Consider the following 26656-nt stretch of genomic DNA (forward strand, 5'->3'; position numbering starts at 1 on the left):
TCTGAAAGCTGCTACCCTATTGATAATACTCTTTATATTATTTATAAATAATATAATAATTTTCTAGCTAGTGGGATAGGATAGGGAGCCATGAATGGCTTAGGTAAGTGGGACAGATACCCTTTTACATTAAACACAACCTTTTAAGGCTATGTATTGTCTGTATAAATACCAAGCCATTAAAGCTTATTTTGTATTGTCTGAATGGTGCTAAATAATGATGCAGATATTTCCAGACTGTTTTTCCCATTTCCACATTTGCCTTTAAACTTGTGTGATGTTATTCCTGTATAAACAGGAGCAATTTCACTGAGTTTAAAGGTGTGTGGACACTTAATACTCAAACCCAACCTGGCACAGGATGAAAAGGAAATCAGATATATCCTGTATGGATAAAAATACAAAGATGTTTTTACTACAGAAGCCACATTATGAACAGGATGTTGTGGCTCTTGTACTAGGCTGTTGGATGTGACATAATCTATTCTACTTGGATTTGGCAGTTTAAAGAACCATAGACTCAGAAAAACAGTACTGGAAAGTAGGGCTGTGACAAATGGCACCATTCTGTTTTGACTTGAGTTTCGAGGTTTTGATGGAACAGAGTTCTTTTTCAAATTTCATTTTGATTTGAAACAACTGTTATGTTTTGCTTCATCGAAACAGTGAGGCTGTTTCAACCTTTCACCCATTAGCTATAATGGGGAAGCTCAAAACAGCCTCTCTCATCTGGCAGGCAGATCGGGGCTGAGGGCCCCTGATCTGCCTGCCAGATGAAGGACAGAAGCTGGTGCTGCGGCCTAGGACTAGGGAAGGGAACTGAACCTGATTGCTCAGTTCCCCTCCCCAGCACTAGATTCAGCTGGGTTCCCATCCCCAACCCACTCTAGCGCAGGGGATGGGAACTCAGCCCAGCTGGGTTGACTTCCCATCCCCCACGCTAGATCATAGGGCTGGGGGGGGGAACTGAGCAATCCGGCTCAGTTCCTTTCCCCAGCCCGAGAGCATCACTTGGGAGGGGAACTGAGCCCCTATGCTATGATTGGCTTCCCACAGGCTGGCCACAGGAGACAGGGAGAGCCAGGGCTGCTGCTTCTAGAAGCGCAGCCCTGGTTCTCCCCTGTCTCCCACCAGCTTGCTGCTAGCTGCCTTGAGACTTGAAACATTTTGAAAGTTCCATTTAAAAATGGAAGAATCAGGAGAGAATATATCAGTGGGCCAAATTCATGTTTTCTTAGCTACAGTGGAATTATATCAGGGTGAATACAGAACAGTGATTTCAAGAGAGGTCAGTGACTTTTTCCCAAACTAAAACCAAGCGGTAAAATTTACATACATGAGAGAGTCATAGAAAATTAGGGTTCATGGATTTCATAGACATTAGAGCTAGAAGGGACTTTGGGTGATCATCGAGTCCAACCTCCTGCCCCAAGGGCAGGAAGTCAGCTAGGGTCAAGGATCCCAGCAAGAAAAGCATCCAAACACTTCTTAAAGGAGTCCAGAGGAGGTGCTTGCACCACCTCTGGAGGCAGTCTATTCCAGGCCTTGGGGGCTTGGACAGTAAATAAGGTTTTCCTTATGTCGAAGCTAAAATGTCCTTGGAGGAGTTTGTGACCATTGGACCTTGTCATCCTTTGGGGTGCTTTGGTGAACAGGCGTTCCCCCAGATCCTTATGCACACCCCTGATGTACTTATAGGCTGCCACCAGGTCCCCCCTGAGCCTACACTTTTCCAGGCTGAAGAGTCCCATGGCTTTCAGCCACTCTTCATAAGGCCTATTCTCTTGTTCTCTGATCATACGTGTGGCTCTCCTCTGGACTCTCTTAAGCTTCTCGACATCCTTCCTGAATTGTGGAACCCAGAATTGGATGCAGTACTCCAGCTGTGGCCTCACCAAGGCCGAGTACAGCAGGAGGATGACATCCTGAGATGTACTTGAGAAGCATCTATGGATGCAAGCCAGAGTTTGGTTTGCTTTACCAGCTGTGACATCACATTGGTGGCTCATGTTCATCTTGTGGTCAATTATGACCCCAAAGTCTCTTTTGGTCATAGTGCTAGTGAGCATAGCACTGCTGAGCCTATAAGCATGCTGCGTTTTTTTCTTCCCCCAAGGTGAAATACCTTACAATTGTTGGTATTGAATGTCAGCAGGTTTGTATCTGCCCACTTTTTCAGCCTATCCAAGTCAGCCTGGCTCACCAGCCTATCCTCAGGTGTGGACGCTCTACCCCAAAGTTTGGTATCATTGGTAAACTTGGCCAGTCCACTTCTGACACCAGTATCCACATCATTGATAAAGACGTTAAAGAGAACAGGTCCAAGGACAGAGCCTTGGGGGACACCACTGGTCACGGAGCACCAGGATGATTCACTTCCATCGACCACCACTCTCCAAGTCTGGCCTCGGAGCCAATTCCCCAACCATTGGACTGTGATGTAGCCGAGGCCACAGCTTGCCAATTTTTCCAAGAGGAGATTGCGAGAGACCAGATCAATGTCTTTTTTAAAGTCCAGATATATGATGTCAATCTCTTTTCCCTTGTCCAGGTGGTATGTCACCTGTTCATAGAAGGAGATGAAATTGGTCAGGCAAGACCTACCCACAATAAACTTGTGCTGGCTATCCCTCAGGATGTTGCCATCAGACAGCTTGTCAAGAATGGTCTCTTTGATCATTTTTTCCAGAATCTTTCCAGGGATTGAGGTCAAGCTGATTGGCCTGTAGTTCTTTAGATCTACTTTCCTCCCTTTCTTGAAGATGGGCACCACATTGGCCTTCTTCTAGTCTTCAGGTACTTCATCTGAGCACCAGGAGTTTTCAAATATCTTTGCCAGTGGCTGGGCTATGACTCCTGCCAGCTCCTTGAGTACTCTAGGGTGTAATCTGTCAGGACCCACTGACTTGAAGGTGTCCAGCCTCTCAAGGTGTTCTTTTACAAGGTCTGCACTGATGCTGGGTATAAATTCACCCTCACCCTGGCCTTCCCGCACCATGCTAGGCAGGGCGGTCCCTTTGGGTTGATGAAAAACTGATGCAAAGTACCCATTAAGCAGGTTGGCTTTTTCCTGGGTGTCGGTTGTCAGTTGTCCCATTTGGTTCAGCAGGGGTCCAATGTTACCCTTGCTTTTCTTTTGGCTCCCCACATATCTAAAAAAGGACTTTTTATTGTCCTTGATATGTGTAGCCAGGTAGAGTTTGGTTGCAGCCCTGGCTTTCCTGGTTCACTCCCTACAGGTACGGACCAGTGTAGAATAATCCTCCTTTGTGGTGATTCGTATCTTCCATCCCTTATAAGCCTCTCTTTTTTTTTAATGTAGGAGGTCCATGAGTTCACTGCTGAGCCAAGGGGGTTGCTGCATCCTTTTGCTACCTTTCCTCTGAGATGGGATGGACATCCCTTGTGCTTTTAGGATCGCTCCCTTAAGGAGCAACCACTTCTCTTGGACTCCTCTCCCTGTCAAGTCATGGTCCCTTAGGACCACAAGCCTCCTGAGCTTATCAAAGTCAGCTTTCCTGAAATCGAGGACTTCCACATTGCTGACTGACTTGCCAGCTTTGCAATGGATAGTAAAAGTGATCAGCTTGTGGTCACTGTCTCCCAGCTTTCCTTCAATTTTTAGGTTGCTGACTAGGGTTGGAAAGGACCTCAGGAGAACATCTAGTCCAAGCCCTGCTCAAAGCAGGACCATCCCCAATTAGATCATCCCAGCCAAGATTTAGTCTATCCAGGTCTTTAAAACCCCCAAGTATGGTGATTCCACAACCTCTCCAGGTAGCTTGTTCCAGTGTTTTACTACCCTCCTAGTGAGAAAGCTTTTGCTATCTAACCTAAACTTCCCTTGCTGCAGCATAAGAACTTTGCTCTGTTCTATTATCTGCCATGTTTGTATCTTTAGGAAATATTAATAGTATATTTTTATATTTAATGTTCAGTCCTTTTTATTTAAAAAAATGTAGTTGATATCTAGCATCTTAAGTTGCAGTATATTGTTAGACAAAAAACAGGTGGCTACTAACCCCAAAAGCAACAGACAAGGTTCTGTCAGAGTTGAGATATATTGCTTAATGTATCTAAATAGTCCTTATTACAGCTGGCCAAAAAATGGGGTTGGGGACTTGCATTTCATGGGAAATTATTTTTAAGGGGAAGGCGTTAATGTTCGGGTTTGATCTGAAATGAACCAAAACCACTTTTTTCCCCAAAGTTTTTGGACATGGCACATTCCCTAGATATTCTAGCTACTCAGTGAAACAGACTTTCACTGGGTGGCACACCCAGGCCTAGGGTCAATGAGGACCTTGTCAGGGAACTTCTGGAGGGACAAGATGTATTTAAATCTGCAGGTCCTGATGAATTCCACCCCATAGTGCTGAAGGAACTAGCAGGGGTCATTGCGGGACCTCTGGCACAGCTCTACAAGCATTCATAGCGCTTGGGTGATGTGCTGCAGGACTAGAAAAGCACCAATGTGGTTCCCATCTTCAAAAAAGGGAGGAAGGAGGACCCAGGAAACTATAGGCCCGTGACTCTTACCTCAGTCCTGGGGAAGCTTTTTGAAAGAATTATCCTGGCACATGTCCAGGAAGGGCCAGCAGGGGAGGTTATGCTCAGGGGCAACCAGCATAGGTTCATTAGGGGCAGGTCTTGTCAAACCAACCTGGTGGCCCTCTATGACCAGGTCACCAAGTCCTTGGATGCAGGTGTCACAGTGGATATAGTCTTTCTGGACTTCAGGAAGGCCTTCGACACGGTCTCTCACCCCATTCTCAGTAAGAAACTAGGAGACAGTGGTGTTGATGCCTACACAGATGGGTCACTAACTGGCTGGAGGGCTGCACCGAGAGGGTGGTGGTGGATGGGTCTTATTCGACCTGGGGGGATGTAGGCATGGGGTTCCCCAGGGCTCAGTCCTCGGGCCCGCAGTATTCAACATCTTCATCAGTGACTTGGGTGAGGGGGTAGAAAGCACCCTGTTCAAGTTCTCAGATGACACTAAGATGTGGGGTGAAGTGGGTACGCTAGTAGGAAGGAACAGGCTGCAAGTGGATCTAGACAGGTGGGGCAAAGAGAACAGGATGGGGTTCAACTCTGACAAGTGCAGGATAATGCACCTGGGGAGGAAGAACTAGTGGCACACCTACAGGCTGGGGAACTCCCTTCTCATCAGTGTTGAGACAGAAGAGGATTTTGGAGTCATCATTGATGCCACAATGAACATGGGCTGATAGTGTGGGGACACGGTCAGGAAGGCCAACCATACCTTGTCCTGCATCCACAGATGCACCTCAAGCAGGTCCAAGGAGGTGATCCTCCCCCTCTATGCGACACTGGTCAGGCCACAGCTGGAGTACTGCATCCAGTTCTGGGCGCCACACTTCAGGAGGGATGTGGCCAATATAGAGAGGGTCCAAAGGGAGGCCACCCACATGATCAGGGGTCAGTAGGACAGGCCCTACGAGGAGAGGCTGAGGGACCTGAACCTGTTCCGCCTCCAAAAGAGAAGGCTGAGAGGGGATCTAGTAGCAGTCTACAAACTAGTCAAGGGGGACCAGCAGGCATTGAGAGAGTCGCTGTTCCCCCGAGCAATCCCAGGAGTTACAAGAAACAACAGGCACAAGCTAGGAGAGGGTGGTTTCAGGCTAGACATTAGGAAGCGTTATTTTACTGTCAGAGCAGCTAGGACCTGGAACCAACTTCCAAAAGAAGTGGTGCTGGCTCCTACCCTGGGGGTCTTTAAAAGGAGGCTGGACGAACATCTGTACTCTTTCCTGCCATGGCAGGGGGTCGGACTAGATGATTTCCTCAGGTCCCTTCTGACCATACCAACTATGAAACTGAAACTATGACTTTGCTGTTCATTTCCTTGCTGCTATTAGCATGCCCATTTCACTGAGCAGCTACAGGAGATTCCTAGAACCCTTATATTTGAGGAAGATCCACCAGCAGACAACTCAGGCCAGCATCCTAGAGTTTCTAGGGTTCTTTGCTCTACAGCAGACCTGACCATAATGTACCCCAAGTCTGGCAACACACAGATTCCTAACCCCAGGGCAAATCCACCAAGAAACCATGTCATTTATTACTATCATTTAATGTATTTATTCTTAACAGTCCTAAGCCTAATATCATAGTACTTGATGGCATGACTAGTTAATAGGCCAACTCACCCTTACTAAACAGTAAGCATTTTTGCTTTAATCATACAGTTGCCTTTTTTTTTTAACCTTAGTATGCATGAGAAGGGATAGCTGTTCACATTTACAAAAGTGGCATCAAAGAGTGGAATACCTCTTGAGAAGATAATTTATTGCTGAAATCATAGAAGTTTGCAGTGACTCAGTTCAGCCCAAAGACCCCAGCTGAGGTCAACAATCATATCAGGATGTGGATATAATTTACAAAATAGAAGAGACCAGACCTATAGTTACTATGAAACTATAGGCTATGGACCTGAAGATATCTGGAAAATGCTAGATCATGATTAACAGTTAAATCCCAGTAGTTTCTCAGTCTGAAAGTAGAAGAATGACTCCAAAGCAAAGAAAGCAATTAGCATTCAAATTTGTCTTTTCTGATCTGAGAACAGGTAAGTAGCTTTGCTGAGAACTGTGCAAAGAACTCTGCCCCCAGTGGAAGCAAAATGAACTTCAGACTCCCTGAGACACATCCTCAGTTGATCATGGCTCAAGGTTGCATCAACTGAGGATTTCCAACACTCTTTATTTAGTTGCGATGAATTTCTAGAATTATGTAGTTTAAACAAAAAACTAAACCAAGTGCTAGAAAAGATGTTGGCTTGGATCTTAGATATCCTGAGAACTGCAAAAAAGTATTTACAGATCACATGGAAACATGTACCTTACTTTATTATTTTAGTGATCATTAATGACCTAACGCTAGTGTAACTTCACTAAATATTTCAAAACAGTGGCTTAAGGATGCTCAAAATTTCCACAGGTGTGTAAATCATGGATTGTTCAGTAAACACATCTGTACATTCATTAATGTACTTTAGGTAGTGCACATGAAATCTAGTACCTCTAGGCACTTTTACACATGCTCTGAGGTGTGGGGGGATAGGGGATGGCAGTGCTTAATTAGAGCATTCAATGAGCTTTAGCTCAAGTGCCCCCACAGCCGTTTTTAAGCGCAGGGACTCAGGAAGCACTGGAGTGCAGTAATTGCTACACTCCAGCAGACTCAATTAATCAAATCTGCTCCAATGTGCCCTCCATTGTGAGGTACTAGAAAAATGCATATTAGTCTATTTTAATGCACATTAGCTAAAGAGCACAATTTTTTGTGACACTTTAATAAGCATTAAAATAGGTTAATGTGCATTACAACACACGTGTAAACACACCCACCATGCCCATGTTGGATAATCCAGAGAGAACTATGTCCCCATTTTGTTAACCGAGAACTGTGGCAGAGGTACCAGAAGGAAATTGGTATAGAATTAGGATTTATACTTAAGGATCCCAGGGTCCCTTTCCTGTACCCAGTCTCCTAGATCGTGCCTGTTCATAAACTGGGCAGGAAGTCTGCATGAACTTCTTTCAGGTGTTAGTTTAAATTGGGCTCATTTTTCTGTACACCAAAAACAACAATAGACTCCCAGTCCCCTTTTGGTATACAGCATTATAGTAACAGCTAAAGACCTAAAGTGTCAAGCCCCATCATGTCAGGTGTCATACAAACATAGAGAAGAGAATTCCTGCTTAGGTATATATTGGTGAAACTCCAAAGCCAACCATCTATGCTATTCCACACTGAAACCTATAAGAAAGATCATTGAAAAATTATAGCCCATATGCCAAGAGAACCAGACCTGGAGAGAAATATTCCTAACACCTGCTGCCTAAACAGCAAATGCAAAACCTGTCAACACATGACCATTGGTACCATATTCAACATACCCCACAATGAAGCCATCAAAACCCATGAATCCTAAACGTTTATCACAACATATGCTACAGCTCATCCAATGCAACCTCATGGAAATTATGTAGGTGAAACTAAATAACATCTATGCTCCAGAATGAAATTTCATAAACATTAGGGGCTGGAAGGGACCTCATGTGATCATTGAGTCCAGCCCCCCTGCCACAGGCAGAAAGTCTGCGGGGATCAGATGATCCCAGCAAGATAAACATCTAAGCACCTTTTGAATGAATTCAGAGTAGATGCTTGCACCACCTCTGGGGGGAGTCTGTTCCAGACCTTCGACACTCAGACTGTAAATAAGTTTCTCCTTATATTGAGTCTGAATCAGCCTTCTAGAAATTTTTGGCCATTAGACATAGTTATCCCTTGGGGAGCCCTGGTGAACAGCTGTTCTCTTAGATCCTGGTGCACCACCCCCTTATAGGCAGCCACCAAGTCCCTCCTGAGTCTTCTCTTCTCCAGGCTAAAGGGTTCCATGTCCCTCAGCCTTTCCTCTTAAGGCTTGCTCTCTTGGCCTTTGATCATACAGGTGGCACTCCTCTGGACTCTCTTGAGCTTATCCACATCCCTCCTGAAATGGGGGGGTCCAAAAGTGGATGCAGTACTCCAGCTGCAGTGTCACTAAGGCTGAGTAAAGCAGGAGGATGATATCCTTGGTTTTGCTCGAAATGCATCAGTAGATGCATGCCAGAGTTTGGTTTGCTCTGACAGCCATGGCATCACATTGAGGGCTCATGTTCATCTTGTGGTCAATCAAGACCCCCAAGTTTCTTTTGGTCACAGTGCTAGTGGGCATAACACCGCCAAGCCCATAAGTATGATGCTGTTTTTTTCTCCCAAGGTGAAGTACCCTGCACTTCTCTATGTTGAATGCCATCGGGTTTCAGTCTGCCCACTTTGCAAATGTGTCCAGGTCAGCCTGTATTCCCAGCCTGTCCTCCAGTATGACTGCCTTCCCCCATAGTTTAGTGTCATCTGCAAACTTTGCCAGTCCACATCTGATGCCCGAATCCAGATCATTAATGAAGATACTGAAGCGTATCGGACCAAGCACTGAGCCCTGGGGGACTCCACTGGTCACCTTGTGCCACATTGATTTGTTCCCATTGACTAGTACCCTCTGGGTCCAACCCTGGAGCCAGTTTCCCAGCCATCAGACCATGAGATGGTTGAGGCCACAGTTCCCCAGCTTGGTCATGAGGACATCATGGGAGACCAAGTCAAAGGCCTTCTTGAAATCCAGATAAATGACATCAAACTTGTCTCCCTTGTCTGGGCAATGCGTCACCTGGTCATAGGAGATGAGGTTGAGGAACAAGACCTTCCAGTAATAAAACCACGTTGGCTGGCATTCACTAGGTTGCCTTCCATTAGCCTGTTGCAGATGGATCCCTTGATAATTTTCTCCAAGATCTTTCCAGGGTTGGACATCAGACTGATAGGTCTGTAATTCCCTGACTCGTCCTTCCTCCCTTTCTTGATGATTGGGACCACATTGGCTCTTTTCCAGTCTTCTGGTACATCACCCAAGTGACATGACCTTTCAAATATCTTGGCCATAGGGCATGCTATGATGTCTTTTACGCCTGGTTGGGTGTAATCCATCTAGGCCTGCGAACTTATGGATGTCAAGCCTCTCAAGGTGTTCTCTCACTTGATCTACATTAATTGTGGGCCCAGCTCCCGAGCCCTGGATGCTTTGTCCTGTCTGACAGTGTGACCCCCCTGGGTGGGTAGAAAACTGATGCAAATAAATTGTTTAGGAGACTGGCCTTTTCTTGGGTGTCAGACGTCAGCTGCCCCATCTGATCTTGCAGGGGGCCAATGTTGCTTTTGTTCTTCCTCTGACTTCCCAGATATCTGAAGAATGACTTTTTGCTATCTTTGATTCCAGTGGTTAGCCTGAGTTCAGTTACTGCTTTGGCTTTTCTGGACCACTCCCTACAGGTATGGGCTAATGCTGAGTACTCCTCCTTGGTGATGATTTCAGTTTTCCATCTGGTGTAGGCTTCACTTTTTTGTTTCAGGAGACCTAGATGTTACCTGTTGAGCCAAGGGGGGTTTCCTACCCTCTGACTGTATTTCCTGTGGGACGGGATGGACTTCCCTTGTGCTTTGAGGATTGAGTTCTTTACGAACAACAATTCCTCATGGACTCCCCTTCACAGGGGGCCTGACTGACCAGTTTCCTGAGTTTGTGGAAGTCAGCCTTCCCAAAGTTGAGGATTTCTGTTTTACTGAGAGATTTGCCCACCCTGCATTGGATAGAGAAAGTAATCAGATCATGGTTGCTGTCACCAAGCTTGCCCTAGATCCTCAGATCACTCACCAGATCATCCCCTCTGGCCAAAATCAGATCCAGTAGTGCCTCTCCTCTAGTTGGCCCATAGACCTCTTGCATCAGGTACAGGTTGTCAATGCAGAGAAGAAAGTTACATGACTGGTCAGACTTGGCCATGCGCTCTTCCCACAAGATGTCTGGGAGGTTGAAGTCTCCCATGATGATCATACACCATTGCAGAAAAATGATAAAAGGACAAAAATACCAAATGACCAGTGGGAGAACTTTTCACAGAATGACCACTCCCTTTCTGACCTCAGTTCTTGTACTCAAGGGAAATCTACAAAAACCCTACAAAAAAAGGCCTGGGAACAAAAATTCATAACTTTACTGGACATTAAAAATCAGGGACTAAATACAGACAATGGTTTTAGTGCTTAGTACAATTTACCTGCTCTTTACTAACTTCTGTGTGCTCCACAGGTAATGACACCCCTCTTTCCTTTAGAACAGTCTTATTCATAATTGGATTATCTAGTTCAATTGCCCTTCATTTGCTTTGTAGTCAAGTCTGAAAACTTTGCCCACCATTTTTACAGCCTTCTTCTATGTCTTTAAATGACCATTTTCATTTATAAAATGGAGTTAAACAACAATAATGATTAACTTATCTGTAGGCTTCGCAGGATTCAGTTTTTACTGATAAACAATTGATACATGGCAACTTCACCTCACATTCACAGACTGACAGAAAAAAATGTTTCCATTAGTAATAATCAAAATTTATAGAAAGGGAACTGTAACATGGAACCCTTACCCCTGGTATTGGACAGTGGAGAAAAAAAGTTGGAGAGACAGAGGTTAGAGAGGTTAAAGAGGAAAAAAATGGTTGGGCTAATGACTCATCAATTAAGCAATTAGCTGCTCATTCACAGGTGCCTGAAGTGGGCTGGAAGGAGCTAACAGGCTTACTTAAACAAATCTCTACCCAAAGGCCAGAAGGGGGAGGTGGGAAGGGGAAAAGTATTCCAAGCTCCAGCCCGAAGGCAGTAGGGTCCTGGCGAGGCCAGCTAAGCAGGGGGGCAGAGGGTGACTACTGATTCTTTCCATGTCCCCAGAACTCTGGGAGTGCTGCTCCCCTCCTCTTCTCATCCCTGCCTGCCTAGGTTTTTCCTGATGAATGAACAGAATGATTTAAAGTGGGTATGATTTACTGATTTATGGATATTTACTTCTTATATTTTGAAATATAATTGTATAAAGCTTTCAGTAGTATACTGTCATTACTAAATTGTCTAAGCCCCACACTCCCAATTTCAGGCAATCCTGAAAAATTAAATCAATAAAATTGAAATAAATGCTTAAAAATAAATATCAACTTTTAGCTGTCAAAATTATTTATTAAAAATAAAAACTGACTTCTGCCAAGCTTACTTACCTTGAGCCATGGTCAACTGAGGATGCCTCAGGTACTTATGTGGTAATTAGCTTAGGCTGTCTCTGCTTCTTTCCCAGATGTGAAGAAGGGCATGTGTGCCCAAAACCTTGTCTAACATCTCCCCCAACTATTCAATAAAACATATTGCCAGAAAAACCTTGCTCATCAAATAGACAGTCATGATAAATTTCATCAGCTAAGGATTTAAAGCAATGTGTATGGTCTCTACTGTAACAGGTTTTACCTTACCAGAACACAAAATGAAGACAGCAGAGAAGACACTTATAGAGCATTGCAGAGACGACACAGAGCTTGCATAGGCTATCTATGTACAGTAAATGTAATGCAAGTGATTTGCTTCATTTTTCAAATACTGCCTTTCTAAATCTCTCCTTTCTACAATAATGCAGAAGAGATGAGATGTGGAAGAAATATCCTAGGCCACGTACCATCTAATGCTTTGTGGCTGGATGTAGTTTGTCTGTTAGCCATACTGCTGATGAAGAGGCATAGGAAATTGACAAACCAATGTTTTAAGCTTTCTTTGACCATTCCAAGATGACACAGAGAAGACTGAAGTATTTGATGCCCTCTGTTTCAGTGTTCTTAAAATAAACTGGCATTGAGTGTTAAGACTTTTATTGCATGCTGTGTGGTTGGACACATACATGTATTCATCTGTGATTCAGAGAATGGTGGAAAAGGTTGTAGCACTGTTTAGCAATTTCCTGTGCCTTGCCAACATCAATGTAGCTAGCAAAAGAACAATATCCAGACACAGACTTAATTTTACAATAAAAAAGCATTTTGGAGTGAAGACGTTGTAACTTAACAGTTAAATGTAGCAAGAAGGTTCAAGTATGGGTCAGAATAAGGAAAGAACAATCTGAACATTATGTTTATGTGCATTAATTAGAAGTACTGAAGTTAGCAAGGCTACTTGGGTAACATGGAGAAGGCAGACTGTACAAGAGGATGACTTGAGAAAGGCATATACAGCACCACCATTAAAAAGGGTTTAAAATGATAACACAGAGAATTTTAGTATAGTTGGGTCAACTTCATTACCTGCAGAGATACTAGAAGAAATGATTAAACAATCACTTTATTAACACAGAGGATCAGGTGATGAGAAACAGCCAGTCTGGATATATGAAAAACAGATTTTGTCCCACTAATCTGATTGTCTTTTTAAACACGTTATTTGGCCTACTGGGTGGGAGGAAGCCATAATGTGATAAATTGATTTTAGTTAGACTGTTGACATCTGGTCACCCATGACATTTTGATAAGCAAAATAGAGAAAAACAGTCTAGATAAAATCAGCCAAGTGTATGATCTGCCTTCAAAGAATAGCTGTCAAGAATTCACTGTCTGGTAGGTGACCATTTGCTGGAGGAGTGGAATCTGCAACAATGGTGTTGCTCAAAATGACTGATGCTATAATCCTGAGGCCTTAACATTATATCTGTCTGCAGGAAAGGAGCTCTCCAAACCCCTCTATATTAGTCTATAAACTGTTTGGATAAAAACTAAGACAACAAGTAACAAAAATTCAGAGTGCATCTCTTTAGGAAAGAAGGGGAACTCCTTGTATATTGTACATGTTTTAGTTATGCCGGTTTAAGGATGGGGGTGGGGGGACATTGTTTGTTTTTGAATTATAAAAAAATTCACATCAGTCAAAATCCAAGTATCCCCATCTGGAAAGCTGAAAACACTTCACACCCCTGGGAGGAGTCTAGCACAGCCCCACAGCTCTCCTAGGGGTACAGGCCCCCAGATGTGCAGGCCTCCAGATGTGCGCACTGGATGAGAGGAGGCTGCCGCCGCTGGCAAGTGTGAGTTGTGCTTTGAACAGTTTGAGGTGCAGTTTCCCAGAAACCTCTGCACCAATCTCCTTGAAACATGGCAGGCTTCATGCCCTCAGAAGGGGCTACCATCCCTACAATTTTCATCCAAATCAGGCAAAAAATGACAAAGTTTTAGACATTTTCATGATTCCCCATTATAGCCTATGGGCAAAACAACAAAACAGTTTCAACTAAACGAAATGGGACAGTGCTTCGAAATGAAACAAAATGACGAAAGAAAACACTGTCCCTTCAAAACTGAAATGGACATTGAAACGAAACGATGGTGTTTCACACAGCCCTAATATATGTATCTGATATGCAGAGGTGACCCAAGCAGGGTGCAGGGCCTGGGGCAAATCAGCCCATGTGAAGTCCTGCCCCTGCTCTGATCCTGGATCCGAAGAAGCTGCTACCACCATTGGCGGGGTGGGGAGGGGGGTAATCAAGCGGCTGGATGAGGAGCCGCCACTCTGCCTAGTTCCACTGCCGCTCTGCCCAGCTCCACACCGCCGCCGCTCCGCCCTACTCTGCAGGGCCCCCCAAAGCATGAGGCCCAGGGCAGCTGCCCTGATTCATTCCCACCAGGGATGGCCCTACTAATGTGATATCAGTTATACCAGCATAGGAACCCCAGCCAGGGTCTGCCTGCCTTTCCACCCTGTTGGCTGCTTGTGCTGTGGGTGCCATGGCCAGAGCTGGCCCAGGCAGCACCTGAGGCTGCTGCTGGGGCAGCTCTGGCCATGCCCCTCACCACATGAGCAGTTAGTGGGGTAGAAATCTAGGCAGACCCTGGCTGGGATTCCCATGCTGGTGGGAGAGAGGGGGGACAGGGGGGGTTAATTCCCTTCCCTGACCCCCTTCCGCCTGAAGCACTGCCTGGGCCAGCTCTGGCCATGCTCCCACCGTGTGAGTGGCCAGTAGGTGGGAAAGCCAGGCAGAACCTGGTTAGGGTTCCCATGCTGGTGGGAGAGGGGGGAGATGGGGGGTTTAATTCCTCTCTTTCCCCAGCTTCACCTGAGGCACTGCCTGGGCCAGTGTCTGGCCATGTCTCATACCCTCTGGTACAAACCTGGCAAGGGCTGCTTCCCCCTTCCCCCTCCAAGCTCACCCCAGATGGGGTCCTTGCAGGCCAGGGTGGAAGTTTAAACCCCTCTCCAATCATACTCAGCAGCCTGCCAGGGCCTGGCCACATCCCTTCCTCCCCTTCCCCCCAGCTCAGCTTTGCTTTAGCCTTGTGACTGCTGCCAAAGGGAAGGGAGGACTCACTGTAGGGCCCCATAGCTTCTAGCCTGGGCCACTGCAGGTATGTGGCTGTATTTCTGGAATCAAATCTGAATGTCTATTCACTTGCAAATTGGTTTGATCTATGCAGGTTAGACTAGCCTGCAAAGACTGAATCAATTCAGGCTTGGGCTTTTTGAATATCTGTACTTAGCCTAGAGATCAAAAGATGCAATCTGAGCAGATGCAGAGTTATACATCCACAGACTTGCCAGTGCAAAATCACAGCAGTATATCAAGTAATCAGTCTTGAAATGGTGGGTCTTGGTCATGACAACATTCATTCTGTTTGAAAGACCATTAAAGGAAGGGAGTGGAAGGGAGAGGGAGAGAATCATTGTGTTCCACGTAATGCAAGTCTGCTGTTTTACACTGAAGAGTACAAAATGAGTAACATGCCACAACTTAACACTCACATACTCTGCAATTTGCAAGAATGTGCAGTCAGTCCCCATGAGAGATTATGGCTAATTGTATAGAAAGATAAAGGAGCAAAGCAGCATCCCACTCAAAGGATCAAAACTGGTCTAGCTGAGAACTAGCTTTAAGGGTCATAAATGATCTATTCCAGCTTATCCTGTGTCATAACCCCCTTTCATTATAGCCCATGTCTCCTGTCATTAGATCTCTGTCTTTAGCTACCTAAATTCCACCCACCTGGATATGTACCTGTGTTTACCATCACAAAGTTCCTGCTAATTTAAGGTTGCTGTGAGGGGACAAATCACATGCTATATAATGAAATGTCAGTCTGAAAGCATCTCTTTTAACAGCGCACAAGGAGTGGTAGCAGAGAGATATTTTTACTTCTTTACTGATTGAGTCTTTAGCAGCTGTGTGCTGTATACATTGAACTTATTTCACCTTTTATTTTCCAGCCCGACATGATCTCCCTTACAGCAGAAAATGTTACAGCCTTTCCCAATGTTGTGACCACTTGGAAGTTGGGACTCAGCCAGTCAGTGTTAAACAACACTTCAGAAAACAGCAACTCCACCTGCCCTACTACAGAAGTATGGAATTGGGTTTTCACTTTTCAGCCCATTTTCCTCTGGATCATTTTTATGTTGGGAGTGATGGAAAATGGCTTTGTCCTCAGTGTTTTTTGTTTCCACAAAAGTCGCTGCACAGTGGCTGAAATTTACTTGGCAAACCTGGCAGCTGCTGACCTGGTGCTGTCATGTAGCTTACCTTTTTGGGCCATTAATATCGCAAATAAGTTTAACTGGCCTTTTGGCACTTTCTTATGTAAAGTTGTCAATGCAGCCAGCTATGCAAACTTTTACTCTAGTATTTATTTTTTGACGATGGTAAGTATTGATCGCTACCTGGCCCTAGTGAAAACTATGTCCTTTGGACGCATGCGGCGGAGTTCCTGTGCCAAGTGGAATAGTTTTTTGGTCTGGCTATGTGCCTTGTTCATGTGTTCACCCACACTGGTGTTCAGAAGTGTAAGGTATTTGGAACAGCCCAACATCACAGCCTGCTATCTTCCATATCCGTCCCCGTACTGGTCAGTTGCAACAAACTGTTTGCTGAACATTGTGGGCTTTTTGATCCCACTCGTAGTGATTACTTTTTGTACTGTTCAAATCATCAAAGCCTTACGAAAAAATGAACTGCAAAAACTCAAGGAAATCCAGACAGAGAAGAGAGCCACCATCTTGGTCCTTCTTGTTCTTTTATTGTTTATCATTTGCTGGCTTCCTTTCCAGATCAGCACAATACTTGACACACTAGTTCAATTAAAGGTAATTACTGGTTGCCTTGTTGAAGAGGTCAGTGATTTTCTGTCCCAGATAGCTACATATTTTTCTTTTAGCAACAGTTGCCTTAACCCATTACTGTATGTCATTGTAGGCAAGCATTTCAGGAAGAAGTCCAGAGAATTGTACAAAGGCTTATGCAACTGGAAATGCAACAGATCAGAGTCCACACAGATGGAAAGTTCCTTGGATACTTTAAGAACTTCGATTTCAGTAGAAAGCTCAAGAAAAAAGTCTGCTGTGTCCGTAGCATGATAGCACAGTTTGCTTATTTCAGTATCACTAGAAAATCTCGTAACACAGTGTTTAAGTTGCTATTCATAGCCACCTTTTATGGCACCCCATTGTGAACATTGTGGCAACTGTGCTGATTCCTGAAAGTTTGGAGATATGATCTCAATTCTAAATTCCAGGTAGGCATCTGCTTCTACCCTTGATGGACAACATTTTTCACAAATAAATCACATTTCCTGGCAAATTTATATTTCCATGGATGAACTATATTTGACACACTATCATTTGAAATTTCTATATTTACTAATGAAGATAAGTGACTTCAGTTTACAGTCGTCTGCATGCAGCCATATTATAATAGCTGTTATCAGTATTAAACAGTTAACCATGCTCTCTGTACATTTGAAAGAAAGCATTTTGAACAGACAGACCATTTCCAGATGAGTTGATGAAGAATGCAAGATCCTGTAGAACCATCATTTAAATCAATTTTTTAAGAGCCTAATTCCCAGGATTTCTACCAGTTTTGATCAATAATCAAAAATTGTGCTTTTTATAATTTAGCGTGTTTTTCCTTTCTGTAATTTCTCTGACACTACTGCAGTGGAATGTCATGTAAATCCATATCTATAGATTATGGCTTATTAAAGAGTATACACCACAAGAAAAATAAAGATAAAGATAATTCAGACTTCCCAAAGAGCAGGACATTTCTACACCTTTGCAACATGCTGCATTCACTGGAGTTATACATGAGTAACTGAGAGCACCATGTGTTTGAATGGAGGTAATTTAGAATGTAAACTCATCAAATGTAAAGACTTGGCTCATACATTTGCCTGTGAAGTGGGTAGCCATGTTAGTCTGAAGTCAGGCATAAAGTTAATCTCTAAAAGCTCCTATACACATGCAGGGAACCTGTTCTGATGTGCTGGAAATGCAGTGTGTCAGAGCAGACTCGATTAATCAACTCTGCTGGAGCACGGAAATTGATGCTTTTTGGCAGCCCCATGGCTTAGGGCATTTTTACACATGCTCTGAGATGTGGTGCTGGGCACTTTAATTAGCGAGCCGTGTTAATTAAAAGTGCCTATGTATCACATGTATCAGAGTCCTCGTGCACCCCCACACTGAAAAAATGGTGGGGAGTGCTTTGAACTAAAGCTCATTGAACATGTTTTATTTCAAAGCACCCTGCTGCCATTTTTTTCAGTGCAGGAATAAATGGGGATGCTGATACATGCAACACATGGGCGCTATTTAATTAGCACGGCTGCTAATTAAAGCACTCAGTGCTGCATCCCAGAGCACGTGTAGAAATGCCCTAAGGTGCCACCCTGCCCTACCTTCTTCTCATCTGTGAAGTGTAATTAATGTGTGTGGTGCTATATAATTATGATAAATAAAAATATGCATTTGATATACATGATGTGGTTTCACAAAAAGAGAAGACACAGCAAAAGTAATTAAGTAAAATGAGTTAAATGAAGCCTTAGACATCTAACTGAAGGTAGCACATGCTTTGTATATACATGAATGGGCTTTTTATCTTGCATTTTAACTATGTTTTCACTGTCCTGGTTACTGCTATGAGTTAGCTTACCTTGAGCAAGAACAGGCAAACTACAAAAGGATGCTAGAGATGGACTGAGGAATTAGATTAGCATCACAGAAGAACTGTATTAACAGCTGCTGGGATGTGCTGACTTCAGCTGAAGACTATGCCCCTTGGTGGTCCAGACATCTCAGAAAAGGAATACCATCATACTCACTTTAAGAGTTATTGTGTGTGGATAGGATTCCAGCAATACTTTAATTATCATTCCAGTTACTCTGAAGTAAAGATGGGCTCCTCATGAGGCTCAGACAGTTAGGTTTCTACCTCTTGGAACCTAGTTCAAAACCGGACTTGGAGTCTAATCCAAAGTCAAATGGAGTCAGCAAAAGTCTTTCCATTGACTCCTCCTATTTGCTAAGAATCACAGCTATTAGATCACAAGTTAAAACAGAGTGTGTTGAAATAGTCTGTTACAAAACAGCAAAGTACCACTGGCAGCTTTTGCTCATGAGAGATAAGACTAGAACAGCAGTCCTTATGGGAAAGTCCTATTAAACTTTAAATGGATGAAACTAATATAGTTCTACAGAGATGGAAAAAGAAAGCTCTAAAAGTCATACTAAAAAACATACTGGATTTAATAATGTATTTCCACAGGCTTTTTCTGATCATCCTGCAAAATTTTAGAGCACTTAGACCCCTTTGTATGGTCCAAAACACCTACAGAAATACCATTTTCTGTTACATTGTCTCGGACATTTTGTTATTTGAAGACAGTATAATTAAAGCCATTACAATTATGTAAAGCGGCCTTTGTTCATGAACTAAATTTAAAGAAGCATTGTTAAACTATGCAGGCAAAATAACAGAACATATTTGTTACTGAGAAGAAAAGACCAAATAATTTGGAAACATTCAGGCAGGTATCATTAATTTAAAGTGTATAAATGTATATAAGCTATAGTTACAATATTTTGTCATAAACTGTGCATTTGTAATACAAAATAAAAGATTGCATTTTGAATGCAGTACAAGTGTGTATAGGTGTTTCTGTGGCATGGGTCAATTTAATCAAAATACTCTGTTGAAGCCATCACCACCTTGGAGACTGAAGCATACAGTAAAAGGTGACTTAAAATGTTGAAGGGAAATTAACTAAAACAAATTTCACTTTTACTTCTATTCCTTCATCCAAACCCCAATCCTGCAAAGTGCAGAGCATTCTCCATTCTGGTTGAACTCAGAATTCAGATGAAATCAAATGGGAATATTCAGAATCTTTCTGCTGGTTTTCTCTGCCTCCCACTGGCTCAAGCCCATATGTAACAGTAAATATTATTTACTCATTTGTACACTCAGTCTTCCTCCCGTGGAAATCAAGAGGCACATGGAAAGCATCACCAGATTGTCCCTGAATTTAGAATGTAAGAATGTGAATGAGAAAGGTAGTAACCTTGAGATGTTACATGGAAACATGAAATATACGCTGGATACAAGGACTTTAAGACCATTGATGATGACTTGTGGGTTATGGGCCTGAGGCACAGGCAGGCTGGCAAGGTTGTGCATAGTGTTCAAGAAAGGAGGTAGTGAGGAGGGCTTAGCAGAATATCAAGAGCTCTGCTTTTGCCATGTTGATTGAGCTTGAGCTAAATAGTTAGTCATCTGGGGGAAATGCCAGAGAGGCTGAGGCTTCAATTTGAACACAATAAGACATACCTAAAATATTGAGGTAGATCTGCAAGTTATCCATATAAAGGTGGAAGTGGATTTTTTTGCTTGCAGGACAGATTACCCAGAGATAAGGTCTAGAGAGGGAGGAGAAGGGTTTGAAGTTGTAGAAGCCAAGGAGCAACAAGATTTCAAAAAGAATTGCATGGCCAGATGTAGCAAAGGCAGCTGACAGATTAAGGAAGATGAAGTAGTACTGGTTCAGAAAGCTGGCTAATGAGAGGCTAGTTAGAAGTTTTACCTACAGCAATTTCAGTTGTGTGCAAGAGATTGAAGCCAGGCTGGAAAGAACAAATGATAGAAATAAAAGAGAAAAATTCTGGACAGAAATTGCGTACAGCTTGTTCAGTGAGCTTAGTCGTGAAAGGAACAAGGAACACTGGAAGGCAATTAAAGAGGTAAGTAGGTTCAAGGGTGGATTTAAGATGGAAAAGACCAAGACACATTTGTGTCATAAGGGGAGAAACCTAGAGAATAAGGCAGTGTGATGGGGTCCATCCCCGGGCCTGTCTAAGATAGGCCTGGCCCTCTATCTCTGGGCTACCCGCCCACCTTTCTCTCCTGCCACGCCTTGCTGGAACAATAATTATGATGTTACTCAGGTGGAAGGCTGCCCTTTTACTACTCCAACACTATGGGTTGCTATCCACTGCTCCAAACCTCCCCTACATGGTGGCCCATGCCTCACAGATGGTATATAAATGTTGGCCTGCACCCTAGGGTGCTGGATCTGCTCACTTCCTGTCACTGCACCCCCCCAGTACTGGGGTCCACCCATCCCCTATCGCTGTGCCTCTTGGCACTGGGGTCTGCCCCCTGTCTCTGCGCCTCCTGTCACTGCTCCCCCTGGCACTGGGGCCTGATCACCCCCTGTCTCTGTGTCCCCTGGTGCTGGGATCTGATCACCCCCTTTTCCTGCACCCCCCCCAGCACTGGGGCTTTGCACAGGAGTGTGCCCCAATGAGGTCTCCTTCTCCCCCAATAGCCTGAGCCCAGTCCACTGGATAAAACAGCAACATCAATATGAGTCCCTGGGCTATAACATAATACTAGTCCTACAAGCCACACTCTGGCTCCTTAAAAACCCCAGACTGCTCCTTGAGTATTGAGTACTTCCCAGCTCTGGGTACCTTGTAGATTCCTGGAGCCTCATTAGCCATATCAATAGTCTGGCCAGCAGCCACAGTGTTCATGAGTAGTTTTGCCATGCAGGAGATCTCTTCCCCTGGCCACTTGCCAGAGACTTTCTCCTGCCAGCCTCAGCCCTGGGGTTTATATGTGCCCAGAGGCCTAACCCTTTCCTGTCAGCTAACTGAGTGGTTGGGCTATTAATCCCTACCCTCCTGGTGCTTGGTGTTCCTATAGACTATGGTCTTAAAGGGGCATCCCTGCCTCCTAGTAACAGGGCTAGGGTTCCCTGTTACAGGGGGAAGAAAATTAACATAGAGTGATTGAAGCTACATGAGCAAGTGAAAGCATTATTAAAAGACAGAAAATAAGGCATTTCTACATCTGTTAGAATGAGGAAAGAGAAGAGAGTTGTGAGAATGGAAGGGGAAAGAGAAATGAGCTGAGAATGTTTCCTAAGAAATTATCAACAAAATTTAATCTCTCTTCTCCAAGAGAGAATTGGAAACAGGAGGACAGGAGGGTTTGAAAACTTAGACAAAGGTGGCAAAGAAGAAGCCAGAAGGGTGGACATGAAATTTAATGGAGGTAAAGTAGTACCGTTTTTTAGCTGAAAGATGGCAGATCTGAAGAAATAGCATATTTGCAATAAGAAAAATCAACCTGGCTGCAGAATATTTGAGAGACAGAAATATCAAAAAAGCAAAAAATGGAAGTTGTGAATGTTGGGCGTGAACCAAGGCTGAGGGTCAATAGGTTGGCCACTATGGAGGGAGAAGGGAAAAGAGTCACAGATTAAGGAGAATAAGGAATGGACAGAATCAACAACCATATACTGCATTTACCCAAATCCAAGACTACCCTGAATTTAAGATGACCCCCCAGTAATTAGATTCTATACATGGAAAATTTATAAATTTGTTATAATTTTCCATGTATAGAATCTGATTATTGGAGGGTCAGGGCCTGAACTAAAGCCACTGCAACTATGTGCCTCCCATCACCTTCTATTCAGTTTCAGGATGAGAGGCTTTTTTGCCCCATGTTAAATGGGGAAGGGGAATCTCATTTTAGAACACAGTAAATATGATAAGCAGAAAGGAATATGGAATGGGCTAAGAACAGACAGTTAATAAGACCATTAGTCAAGGAAAAGCTGAGACAAGACATGAGATGGTACTAATGTTTGACCATGAGATTGTACTGACAGTACTAATTGACTATGACCAGGCGATGCTTAGAAAGGGGAACTCAGAAAAATGTCTACAATGCAGTTACACTGTAGCATATCTAGCCATTTCCAAACCAGCTTTGATCTTGCCAGCTTGGATACCAACAGCAATGAACAGAATGACATGGAACTGTCTTGCCAAGGATGCTGGGTACTTACTCAAGTGGCCAACAAATGCTGTCTTTGTGGAGTAACTTGTGATGAAGTCCCTGCCTCTGTAGCTTTACTACTACCGATACCAAGCTAGCTAGCTTAAAATTAGCTTGGGTATACGTATTTAGCAGTGTGAACACAGTACAGATAGATGTACCCAGAGACAGAGCAAGAATTAATGAAAATCAAAGCAAGTGTATAACATTTTTGCATGGGAAAGCTAAACCAGGATGCAAATCAAATGGAACCATGAGGCAAGGGAACATGTAGCTAAGGTGTCAGATTGACTTCAGCTTCACCTCTTAGGGGGAGTGTAGACCCCAGGTGGTGTATCCCTGGGCCTACCTAGTGAGAGTATGTAATTTACGTCACTAGAGCAGTTGTTAGGTAAATAGAGTAAGGTTGCATATGCCTAGTGAATCCAGTACCCATAAAGGATGACTTTTAGGCCTTTGTGAGGTAATGACCTAGTTTGAGACGGAGAGCACGCGCAGTTTGGCTGCTGACTATATAATTGTATTTGGTGTGGGGGCGGTGTTCCCTTTGTTTCTTCTTACCTCTCGGGAAGCCTGACTGGAGTACTTCCGTGTTTTAAAACGGACTCTTGCCTACCATATCTTGATCTTATTCGAAGTTATCAGTTGGGATCTGTTACAAACACAGAGTGACCCCAACAATACGAATGGAACCTTTTTCTTGTCGATTGATGTCTTGCTTCCCGCTCTTCCGGACAAAACCTCAGACACTTTACCACTATAAAGAATCTACTTGTTTCTTTACGTGGTCGATCAATTCACTTTATTGTAAATCGAAATATTCTTTTTAAATTGTTTTTATTTTCAATTTTCCAAGATACCTCATTGGGTTTATTTAACATAAAACAACATGCATGAACAAAGGTAACTTCAATGATTTTAACTGTTTTTGTCTTTTGTTCATTAAACTACAAAGAAACTTCCTTCAGTCTCTTGTTTCTTTTCTCCTTTTTGCTTCTTGGCTCCCAGAACACCAACTGTCCTGATCAGGATCCCCCAAATGATACCGGGGAAACAAAACAGAAAAAACAAAAATGAACTTGACCAGAACTTGTCCTGTTGGAATCCGCCATTGTTCTCCTTTGTTTATCGGTTCATTTGGTTTTTTTCTGTGGCTTCTGCCGCTTCCCTCACCTCATCTAGGCGAGTTGACTTTCTGCCCTTCTTCAGAGACTCCCGGGTTCTCCTCCCAGTTGAGTCCCTCTCCTTTCGCCAGAACCAGCTCCTGGGACCCCTCCGCCCCAGTCTCTGCTCCATGGCTCAGCTCCCCGACCGCTGCCATTACTTTATCATAGAAAGTTTTTTGCTTCTCTTGTGCTTGTTTAAGATGATCTCTGGCTACTCCAACCCTTTGTAACCGTCTCCTTGTTTCTTGGATGTATTCTGTTGGCTGTGTCCCTGGTGATCCCCCATTGTCCCATCCTTCCCGCACCACATCCATCAGGCTTCTTGGCTGATGTCCAAAAACTGGTTCAAATGGGGAACACCCTAAGGACAATTGTGGTGCTTCTCTTACCACACATAACAATGGTGGTACTAGCAAGTCCCACTTTCTAGGTTCCCCTTGGGCACACCTTTGTAACATACCCTTTAGAATCCCGTTGAATCGCTCTACCAATCCGTTCATTTGTGGATGATAAACAGCTGTTCCTAAGTGCTTTATCTTTAATATTTGACATAAACTGCACATCATGTGGGACATGAAGTTCGTCCCTTGATCTGTGATTATTTCTTTGGGTATGCCCACTCTAGATACCCATTTGAGTAGTTCTTCTGCAACTTGGGGTCCAGTGGCCGTCTGTAAAGGTATTAAATCTGGATATCGATTGGCATAATCAATCATAACTAGGATAAATTGGTGCCCCGCAGAGCTTTTTGGTAAGGGTCCAATTACATCTAGGGCTATTTGTGAAAAGGGCTCTTCCACCACAGGCACTGGTTGTAATGGACCCCAAGGGGGTTTCTGAAGGCTAACTTGCTGACAATTTGGACAGGTTTAACAAAAATCCTCCACTTGCTCATATAACTGGGGCCAGAAACACCACTTGGTAAGTCTAGCTTCCATCTTGGACTTTCCCAAATGTCCCCCCAAGGGTTTGGTACGAGCTAGTTTCAATAGCAGACTTTGAGAAATCAATAGTTTTGGTACCTCTATTCCACCATGTTCTCTCAATTTTATCCTATACAGCAAACCTTTTCTTAATTCATACTGAGGCAATGCCCAACACCGTTCTGGAGATATTACCTGTTCATCTCACTTGGCTAATTCCGACTGGATGATGGATCGGAATAGGTCTTCTCCCTCTTGTGCTTCTCTAAAGTGTGGACTGCTTGACAAACTCTCTATATCAATGCCTTCAACGTCCGGTGGACCCTCCATTTCCTCACCTAGAATACCCTCCTGTGCTCTCCCTGTATCTAACACCTGATAAATTTCTGCCCGGTCTCAGCCCAGAATCATAGGATATAGAAGATCCCTTGCTAGACCTATGGGCAACTCCCATGTCTTACTGAGAACTTCAACCATATATTTCCTCTGTGGCTACATCGACAGTTGTCCACGCATGCAGATCATCTGAACAGGATCTGCTTTTGGTGTCCACTCTCGAGGAGCTACATCTGTTCGAATCAGGGTCTGTGAACAGCTGATATCTGTCCAATGGTGGACTTTCCCCCAAAAGTCCCACCCCTATCTGTGGTAGAGGCTTGTTTCTATCGGTCTAGGTGTTGTCAGTCTCTGGAGCTCATCACTTGTCTGAGCTACTTTTTCTCCTTTTCCTTCCTTTCTGACTCTATATTCTACACCAAGACAACTTTAGCACCTCGGCTAACAAGCCAAAGTTCACCGCGACGTCTTGCTGGCCCCTCCCACACGTCCACGATCTCAACTGCCACTTGTTGTTACAGGAGTGTCACAGCAGGGTCCTGCAGGAAGGCCGTGATCTCAAGGCCCACTTCCCGTGCCAAGTTGGCCCAAGGGCACCCTCAAATTCTTGCCCGCCACGTCTTTGATGATATCGTATATTTGGGAGGCTGCCTTTTATGCCCTCTTGGTCACTTCTCACTGGTTACTTGGACCCCGTGGTTTCCCAGACCCCTCGTGGGTCCCGCTCTACAATGGGTGCTTCAGGGGCACCCTAGACTTAGGGGCTATGTGTGGCTCCAACCACCCCTTTAGCACGCTCCAAGCCTCACAGCTGGCATAGACGTTGTTTGGTCTGGGTCTACACCCTCTCTCTGGTGCTCAGGCTCTCCGCAGCCCTGTCTCTCTCCGCGCCTTCTCTCTGGCACTTCTCAAATCACTGCCTCCTTCTCCAGAGCCTTCCCAGTAAAGCCACCCTCTCTCCAGGGCTCCTCAGCAAAGCCACCCCCTTCTCTGGGGCTCCTCAGTAATGCCGCCCCCTTCCCTGGGGCTCACCACAATGCTGCCCCCTTCTCTGGGGCTCACCCATAATATTGCCCTCTCTCAGGGCCCTCTCAATAAATGCTGCCCTCTCACTAGGCTCACCATGCCCGCACTGGGGTTTCTCAGCAACGACCCCTTCCTGGGGCTTCTCAACTGCCCCTCACTGGGGCTGAGGTCTGTGCACCCCGAATGCTGCACCCTTGCTGGTGCTGGGGTTCCCACACTGCTGTGGGTCCCCTATGAGGCCTCCTCCAACCCCTAATAGCCTCACCCAAACCACCGGTTACAAACAGCAACACAAACACAAGCCCCTTGGCTATAACATAAACAGAAGCCGCCCGGCCATAACAACATTCAAGCCTACCAGGGATTCTTCATCTCACAGCAGTGTCAGACGCTGCCCCTGCATCAGGCCTCTCCTCTCTTCCATGACAGAGAGCTCCTTCCTCCTTGGCTACTGGCAGGGAACCACCTCTGGCCTCAGCTCCTAGGGTTTATAAGGGAACCAAGCCCTGCCCCTTTCAGTCAGCTGACCGCTGGCAGGTGTGATTGCTTGTTAGCTCCAGTTGCCCTGGCAACCAACAACTGGGCTCCTTATTCCCTGC

General features: G+C 44.4%; 1 protein-coding gene across 1 annotated transcript in view; it reads left to right on the forward strand.

Moving 5' to 3' along the window:
• BDKRB2 (bradykinin receptor B2) overlaps positions 1–19395 on the forward strand; it is a 47269-nt gene extending 27874 nt beyond the window's left edge. The window contains exon 3 of the mRNA XM_006275836.4: positions 15688–19395. Coding sequence (XP_006275898.1) covers positions 15694–16830 — 1137 coding nt within the window. The 5' untranslated portion in view covers positions 15688–15693 and the 3' untranslated portion in view covers positions 16831–19395. The remainder of the gene's footprint in view (positions 1–15687) is intronic.
• Positions 19396–26656: the final 7261 nt, after the last annotated feature.

The sequence above is a fragment of the Alligator mississippiensis genome, chromosome 2 (assembly GCF_030867095.1).
Source record: "Alligator mississippiensis isolate rAllMis1 chromosome 2, rAllMis1, whole genome shotgun sequence".
Classification (NCBI taxonomy): Eukaryota; Metazoa; Chordata; order Crocodylia; family Alligatoridae; genus Alligator; species Alligator mississippiensis.